Source organism: Silurus meridionalis, chromosome 20, assembly GCF_014805685.1.
Source record: "Silurus meridionalis isolate SWU-2019-XX chromosome 20, ASM1480568v1, whole genome shotgun sequence".
NCBI lineage: Eukaryota > Metazoa > Chordata > Actinopteri > Siluriformes > Siluridae > Silurus > Silurus meridionalis.
The window spans coordinates 9,680,814-9,690,263 of NC_060903.1; the positions used below are offsets into that span (position 1 = coordinate 9,680,814).

General features: G+C 35.6%; 1 protein-coding gene across 1 annotated transcript in view; it reads left to right on the plus strand.

The window, feature by feature from the left end:
- kcnab1b (potassium voltage-gated channel subfamily A regulatory beta subunit 1b) overlaps positions 1-5,989 on the plus strand; it is a 59,330-nt gene extending 53,341 nt beyond the window's left edge. Inside the window, exons 9-14 of the mRNA XM_046876926.1 lie at positions 1,288-1,373; positions 1,997-2,117; positions 2,421-2,515; positions 3,862-3,982; positions 4,493-4,581; positions 5,007-5,989. Of these exons, the coding sequence (XP_046732882.1) occupies positions 1,288-1,373; positions 1,997-2,117; positions 2,421-2,515; positions 3,862-3,982; positions 4,493-4,581; positions 5,007-5,096 (602 nt within the window). The 3' untranslated portion in view covers positions 5,097-5,989. The remainder of the gene's footprint in view (positions 1-1,287; positions 1,374-1,996; positions 2,118-2,420; positions 2,516-3,861; positions 3,983-4,492; positions 4,582-5,006) is intronic.
- The last annotated feature ends 3,461 nt before the right edge of the window (positions 5,990-9,450 follow it).

The following is a 9,450-nucleotide window of genomic DNA, read 5'->3' on the forward strand; positions in this document are numbered from 1 at the left end:
TGTTACTGTAGATATTACTACTTTAGTAGTTAATGTATCAGCAGTGAAGTGCTTAGTCTCAGCAAGCCAACGCCACCTAGAGTTCATAATAAACAACTGTAGAACAGGTACTGGCTGATGTCTAGTCGGCACTCCGGCAGGCAGGCAGGCAGGCAGGCAGCCACGCACGCACACAGACACACACAGACATAAAATTTCACATGTACATAAGTATTCAGACGCTACTCTACTTAGTTGAAGCACATTTGGCAACAATTACATGGTATGACAAACATGGATTGGGGAATTTTCTGCCATTTTTCATGACAAATTCTTTCAAGGTGGATCAGGTTGGATCTAAACCATTGGTGGACAGCCACTTTGAGGTCTTCCAGTCAGCCACTTGAGGGTTCCAGTCAGGGCTCTGGCTGGGCCACCCTAGGACATTCACAGAGTTGTCCCTAAACCACTCCGGTGTACTGCTGTCTTGCTGTACTTAAGTTGCTGTAGGGTTGATTTAAAAAAAATGACAAAAATCAGGGTTTTTTTTATGTTTTCATTATGGGGTACTGAGGTTAATAAGAAAAAAGGCTGCAGCATAAAATTGAAAAAAAGTGAAGGGGGTGTGAATACTTCTGAATGCACTCTCTCATAATATACATTATATGGACAAAAATACAGAAATCTGACATTTCCAGATTTCCAAAATCTTTTGTCCTGTTGTAATGCGTTGGCCTCAAACCTATTGCACACCTTTAGGATAAACTGGGATGCTGACTGCACCCCAGGCCTTTTCACTCTACGGCAGAACCTTTTTTTTCTAATGCACTTGTGTCTTAATGAGCACAACCACACTGCCACATTATTACCTAAACTGTTGTATACTACATAAACATGCATTCTTACACAATGTGCCATTAATTCACATTTAGCAAACTCCAGATCCAGAATTAGCAAGTGAATTAAAGTGGAGGCACTTTCGGATGAAGTGCATTTTTTAAGTGCAGTGAACAGTCTGCTGTGTGCAATGTGTGCATACGGTTTCAACCTTCCTGATAAAAGGAACACAAAAATACACAAAAATAAATAGTTTTCAGTCAATTAAATACAAAAAGCATATAAGCTGAGACAGTGAATTTTCCAGTAATCTAAATTTTAACACCATAAAATGCTGGTTTTGTGTTGGCAGACCCCGTAAAAGCAGCTTGAATGACTAATGATATTGCTGAATCAATTTTAGAGCTTTTTGCAGAAAATGACAAATATGAGTATAATGTGTGATATACTTGTTGCTTCTGTATTTACCAGAGATTGTGAGAGCAATGACTCATGCAATAAATCAGGGGATGTCCATGTACTGGGGGACGTCGCGCTGGACTGCCATGGAGATAATGGTCAGTTGAACTTTGTATTTTTAACTCAGATCTTGATTAGTCATTGAAAATGTTCCAATAACAACCATGTTGTGGGAACAAGAAGATACAATCACAAAAGGGACAAACAAACTTATGAGTTTCCTTAAACACACATTATTTAAAGGTAACAATAAAGTAATATAGTGTGGGCAATGTACATTTCCTTCATCTTAATACTATAAACAATTCTTTGTATTGTATTATTTGTGCTTTGTACAACTTTTAACCTTTTTTTAAAGATGATGTGTCATGCAGATTTCTCAGGTAACCCATTTTTAATAGCATGATGTAACCAGAACAATTCAATAGTAATGCTTTTTAATGGCACAAATACACATTGAAGTACAAAGGTTTAAACCCCCCATTGTTTCATAATGCAAAAGATTATTAGAGCGTAGGATTTTTATTGAACAAGATATAATATGCAATTCTTTTTACAATTTTTGTCACTTAGGATAATAGAGAAAACCCCAAAGTCTTTGTCTTTTGCACTCTGTATACGATATAGGCCCTGTATTGAGTGTTCTCACAAGTAAACATATTCACACCTCTTTTTTTCCCTCTCTCTCCCCTTATCTTTCTGTCCCCCCCCTCCTCTAAAGGAGGCATATTCTGTTGCAAGGCAATTTAATCTGATCCCTCCAGTCTGTGAGCAGGCTGAGTATCATTTCTTCCAGAGAGACAAAGTGGAAGTTCAGTTGCCTGAGCTGTATCATAAAATTGGTAAGGCTACATTAAGCACACCGTCACAGCATCATTTTGGATCAATGCTATTCAGTCTAAATTTGCAGTGCATATGTTTGGCAATGATGGTCCTAAAACATATATTGATTTGTTGCAAAACAGTAACTCAGCTAATGCAGGTAATGTAACTTAAAGAACTTGGGTATTTAGTAGACAGCAGAGAGCCAGACAGCATACCTTAGAAGATTCCATGAAATGTTTCATTTAAAGATAGAAATGTGAACATTTTAGATAGTTTTAACTAAATCTTGCTCTATTTGTCCTTAAAATGATGCACTGCAGGTGTGGGTGTGGTCTCCTGGTCTCCTCTGGCCTGTGGAATCATTACAGGAAAGTACGAGAATGGCGTCCCAGAATCCTCCAGGGCAGCAATTAAGGTGGGACTACATGGTAGTAACTGTTGAAGTGAGTCAAGTTGAGATGTCAGGCTCATTTTAATAAGGCGAGCTATTTCCTGTTCGTTTTATTTCCACAAATGGAACTAAAAACAAAATCCCTTGGATGGAAATAAAAAAAAATTGTTTATATTTATATGACAAAAATGTAGCAGTGTGAGTTTAGTGAGTGTGTGATTGTTGAATTTATTTCAACGCTTTTAAAATACAAAATTATATCATACCGGTTGCAACGTAGTTCATTCATGTGGAACCAATGTAGATGAAGCACTTTTGGATGAAGGAAATTCAATAAACATTCTTCTTTCCATGAAGTAAACGTATAGTCAGCATAAAATCTATACATCTTCAGAATAAAATTAATAGGGTACACATTATATAAATTCAGTTAGGCCAGTTACTAATTTATGCATTTACTTAAACTGTTTAATAATACAGTATTTGTACTTGGAAGTTTTTATACAGAATCAATTAACATTTTCTATATTATTTTTGCATTTATAGTGATTACGTGAAGTCAATTCTTATGCAACTATTTTATTCTATACAATATATGAGATTTATTTGCCAAGTTTTTTTTCAGTAATGATTTTAAACTCATCATAGACTTTAATTATAAGTTGTTGTTCAGCTTGAATAAAAAGTAAATAAATAACTACTTTCTTATTCTCTGCCATATTGCTGTAACTTTATTTGAACTTTTGCAGTGTGTATAATTACATTGTAGCACAATGTAATTATACATTGGTTGCACACACGAGCCTTGAATGACCAGTTCCAGGTAAATTAGTGGAAATAATTTGCACCTGTACGTCAGTGGAACTCAAGCGAGACCATTTCAAATAAGCCCAAGTTATCTTGAGTGTGTGTGTTCATGCATAGATAGATAGATAGATAGATAGATAGATAGATAGATAGATAGATAGATAGATAGATAGATAGATAGATAGATAGATAGATAGATAGATAGATAGATAAGGACATATTCCTCGGTCTCCAGTCTTTTCCCAAAATACCGCTATGCTCCTAAAGGAAGCGCAACATATTTCACCCGTTACACCGTGTGTGACGTGTCTTTCGTTAAAGCCTGTGTAAAGTACATTAGTGTAGACACCTGTGGCTTATAGACAGGTGTGGCTTATTTATGTTAAAAATAAAAATATTTGTAAAATTCAGTGGGTGCGCTTTATAGTCCGGAAATTACGGTAGATAGAATCTTTTGTTAAAATATGTTTAATGTTGAATAACCTTCCATATAGATCATCCTTATTATAACTAGCTGTGTTGTTTTTTTGTGTGTGTGTGTGTGTGTTTTATGTCATAACCAGTCATACCAGTGGCTGAAGGATAAGATAGTGAGTGAGGATGGAAGAAAACAGCAGGCTAAGCTGAAAGAGCTGAGTCATATTGCAGAAAAGCTGAGCTGTACACTTCCGCAACTTGCCGTGGGTGAGACAAAACCCAAAAACCAATTTACCAAAGAGCCTGTTTTTTTGTGTTTTTTTTAAAGAACTGTTATTAAATTATTACAGCATGTTTACTGTGTTTATAACTAAATGGGCTTTACTCTCATCACAACCTGCTATAAAGGACTACTAAAATTAAATAACCCCTGGCTAATATTTTACAGTGCAGTGTAAATGTACTTAGATAGGATCAGGCTTTCTAAATCAACGATATTTAATTAAGATGCTAAAAGCTAAAACTAAATCAGCATTTGGATTATTAAATGTTTAAGCTTCACATAATGCATGGGCAATTTATTAGTGAGTAAATGTAACAGTAACTAAAGCCATAATCTAAGAGAGCTTTAGAATCATTGCACTTTTAAGTTGCTTGTTTTATTTGTTTAATTTTGTTCAATGTAATTGCTACAGTTTGACTAGGGAAACAATTAATCTGATGATGAGTCTAGAAGTTATTCTGAAATTATGATGTCTCTTCTTTTCTCTTCTACAGCTTGGTGCTTACGGAATGAGGGAGTGAGTTCAGTTTTGCTGGGGAGCTCCAATCCTGCGCAACTCACAGAAAACTTAGGCGCAATACAGGCAAGAAAGCTGGAGATATTTAATCAAAATACAGTACAGTATATATTATTAAAACATTCAATTCAGCTTTTTGAGTTACATGTAAATATAGCACTATTAAATTAAGTGTGTATATGACAACACTGCACTCACAGAATTGTATACTAGACTGTTTTTAAGAATAACCGAATTTCTGATTACAGTTTTTGCATTTTAAGCACGTACACAAGATAGGCAGGCGAGTGTATGAACAATGCTGCTTGCATCCAGTTAGGGTCACTTGGAAAATATACACTCCACCTTTTTATGTTGGATTTCAAACTGCTTTTTAAATGAAATATTTTATATTTAATAAGATTCATTTTCATCAGCAACAAAAAAAAGAAATATGTGACTAATTTCTGCTCGAGTTATTAAAGTTATTCAAAATGACCTTTTCTTTCCAGGTGCTTCCAAAGATTACACCTCACATTGCCTCAGAGATTGACAAACTTCTGGGTAACAGACCCCACAGTAAAAAAGACTATCACCACTGAGGAATTCTAGGACTGAAACAGATGCGTATTGTTCCTGACCCGTCAGTGTGTCTCTCACCTGCATTACTGTATTACTGTACCATTCCTGTTATATTTACATGGCAGTATATTCTGCTCATACTGTTTCAGTGTGTCTTGAGTCAGTCGACAGAACCATGCATGCGTACGTGTGTTAGTGAGACTGAAGATCTATGTGGAGGGGGGACGACACCTCATAGAAATAGTCTGTATTTTAAACATGTCCTTCTGTCTAACAAGAATAATAAGAAACAGTTAACGTGTGGTCATCCCTCTTTTGTCCTTTTGATTTATCCGGACATTAGAGGATAATTGAGTTTGAATCATGGTGCCTGAGGATACAGAGTTAACATTTAATTAAAATATTTTTTTGATAAGATATGGATAATGATGCCTGAAGGACTACACTGTGTGATCAAGGTTGACTGTGCAAGCTGGAACTGCATAGACCTGATGGACAAATACTGTGCTTTCCAAACTGTGTGACATTTTCCTCTTAAAATCTTAATAATTTTTTTTTTCCCTCATACCAGTGTATGCCTGTTGACAATTCACAGTTGTGCTGTGTTCTGTTTTACCATATATGGATATGTACCTATTCCAGAAATTCTGCTAAATTCTGCTGCTGGATTTTATTTAATTGCTTTGTTTGTAAATGAAAATGGTCATGCTGATGTATTTGCTTGTGTTTAAGCTGCTCCTGCAGATTTCGGATTTGGGGAAAGGTAGTAGGATGTACACAGCATAATACAAATTATTTAAACTTGACTGTTCCAATGAATAGTCAAAGGGTTTACAGATTTGTGATATAGGCTGTAAAGTACCTTATTGTTCAGTTTGCTTTTAGAAATGAAATAAAACAGATCCTCTACAAATCATTGGGTCATTTTTCATCTTCCAAATCAATTAGAGCATGTTGCAGTTAAGCATTAGATTCATGATTAAAAAAAAGTATACTTTTGTAAGTAATTGTAATTTGTTAATAAAATTCAAATATAGACATTTTATTTCCACTGACTATAAAAACAGTATTCCTTACATCGATTTGCAAAAAATTATATAATAGTGCTAAAAAAATACAAATAATACAAATAATAATAATAATAATTATTATTATTATTATTATTGCAAACACACCCAACTTACAGTCTTTACTATAAAATTCCTTAAAAGCTCTGGATTAACCAAATGACTTAATCGTTACAATTACTTGAATAAAAAGTTATTCTGAAGCTTAATTTTTGCCTTTTAGCTGTATAGCATCAGCATGGCTTCCAAAGACCTCCCAAAACAACCATGCAACAAAGTGGTGCACATATGCCAGCAAAACAGGGTGGAAAGGCAGCTGAAGGATCTTTTTTCTGGTTGGATGGTATTGGTATGTATGCAAAACAAAAAAACACCACCTTCCCAAAAGTGTTGCATGGTTGTGGAAACATAAAGCTTGGTCACTGTTTTTCAACATGCATTGCAGGACTGATGGGTGGAGCCAACTTCAGGAGGGTTCTTACACAGAATAGTAAAATGTTTAAAAGTATGTAAAAATTAGGAACAAGGTGGATTCTGGAGTGGCCTCGTCATAGTACTGACCTAAATCATAATAATAATTAGTTAATAATGATTTAAATGTTGCTACACATCAGCAAAATACAGTCTAAACTCCTGGCAATAACATTTCTGCAAAGATTAGTGGAAGAAGACTTTTGGAAGAGCTACACCAAAAGACTGTTGTTGCTATAGATACGTATACTGTAGTTGCTGACAAAGTATTGATTTTGGGTTCTGAGGTCTGTTAATAAGGTACTTTTTTTCCCAATTTGAATTAAATTCACTGCATTTGTATTGTATGTTGTGTTGCTTCTTTTTCTTCTTCATTTGGCTGCTCCCATTAGGGGTCGCCCCACAGATCACGCATCTCCATACCACTCTGTCCTCTACATCTGCCTCTTTCACACCAACTACCTGCATGTCTTCCCTCACCACATCCATGAACCTCCTTCTTGGTCTTCCTCTTTTCCTCCTTCCTGGTGGCTCCATCCTCAGCATTCTTCTACCAATATAACTCATGTCCCTCCTCTGCACATCTCAACCATCTCAATCTCGCCTCCCTCACCTTGTTTCCAAAACGTCCTACATGCACTGTCCCTCTGATAAACTCATTCCTAATCCCGTCCATCCTCGTCACTCCCAACGAAAACCTTAACATCTTCAGCTCTGCCACCTCCAGCTCCACCTCCTGTCTTTTACTCAATGCCACTGTCTCTAAACCATACAACATCGCAGGTCTCACCACAGTCCTATAAACTTTTCCTTTCATTCTTGCTTCGATGATGGAAAAAACATGTTCTTATTTAAATCATTGACCTTTACTGATTTGCACACAAAAGAAATGTAAACATTTCGAAAGGATTTATATTCTCTATGCACAGACCAACCAGCCTTTATTCTCGCACACAAGAGTGAAACATACACATATACACAATCCCAGGGCCTCAAGCAAATATTGCAGGTACTATGGGTGTACTAACAGCACTTTTTTCAATAAAGCTTTGATTGTAAGCCAAATTTTATACCAACATCATCTTGGTTGCTGTAACAAGTTTGCAAGTGTCTTGTGTAAAATAGCAGAGGCAGGATAAGGGCAAACCTCATGACACCTGGTGTGCAGTTTTTAAATGTTGTACAGTATAACATGTTTTCATTACAATTTCCAGTGGATAGTGCATCTATAACAGATATATAAGATATATAAGAATACAAAATTTTGTGCATCCACACAGGAGCTTTGTGGCACTGAGGGCATGGTCGATCACCAGTTGGTGGAATAGAGGGTGGAGCTTGTAAAAGTGATAAGGTTACAAATCCTGAGTGAAATTTTGGTTAATTAATGTTCTAAGTTATAGGGTGTGCGAATTAAAAGTAGTGGCAAAATGAAGCCTTTTCTTTTTTTGAAAAACAGACACCTGCCTCTCATTTCCTCTTCCATAAGCCAACGTTGCTTAATTGTACACTATACATTGCAACCTTGATACTTGCAGGGGTTACGTTCTATGACCTCTTGCGAGTAACAAAAAAATAGTAAGGTTTTGACCCTCCTTTTGATGGTTCGATTTTCAAGGGGGATTGTACATATACTGCACTGTAAACTCAACAGAAATTGTGAATTACTTGTCATAAATGATTTATTTACTACTCTTAATGAATAATAAAATAGTTGTAAAAAAAATGTTTATGTAATTTATTAGTACAAACTCTGTTTTGAAATGTTACGCCGAACTTTCGAGCCACTCGCAGCTTGTTGCGAACTATGAGGTTTTTCACGAGTTACTCTAAGTCCAGTTCCAAATGAAAAGTCATGAACTATCGAGGTTCCACTGCATTACATGTAAGCAATTATATAGTAATTTAGGAATTAGGCAATTGTTTATTTTTTTTATCGATTAAATAGACTTCAATATTTATTTTACATATTCATATTAAGTTTATATTCTGCTAATTTCACAATGTTTCTGTGTTCAGTAATGCAAAATAACTTCTGTTTGGTCTATGTGTTATTGGTCTAAGATGATAAGTTGGTTTGAGTATTTTGGAAACTGTTGATCTGGAATTTTAACAGGGTTTTGCACAGAATGGTGTGGGAGAAAAAACAAAAAACAAATATAGACATCCTCTGTGCAGAAACTCAAACAGCTTGATAATAGAGATTAGAGGAGAATGACCACACTAATCTCAGCTAAAAGAAAATATATAGGAACTCACCTAATTACTCCTTTCAACCATGATAAACAGAAAAGCATTTAAGCATGCACAAACCTCGAGGTTACCTGCTCATCATATCAACATGCTTACTTATGCTGGACAATTAAAGATTACAGACTTTTCTCATATGACAACTAAAGTTCTTTACTTGTATCACCAGAAATATATGCATTGTACTGCTGCCACATGATTGAATTACTGGGAAACTGTTTAAATGTGGTGTATAGGTATTCCTATTAAAGTGGACATCCAGTGAAGTTTGTCTTGTGGTGGCATGCATTATGGGACATTCAATTCAGATTAATCCTATTTGTTTTGCAGCCATTTCATACAGCAATTAATATAGCAATATCAACATGATTTTCATGAAGAGCTACTTTCAATACCTAGCATCCACGTGCAAAAACGTCACATGCATGACACAAGATTTATAGTACAGAATTGAGTTAAGGTCTCTAATGCAATGATCAGATATACAATTCAACCACTTGCCTAATATTTGTGTAGGCAGGACCTCTTTTCCAGGACCCAAGGTTTTCCAGTAGAACATTGCCCAGAACTACATTTTACCTTCACT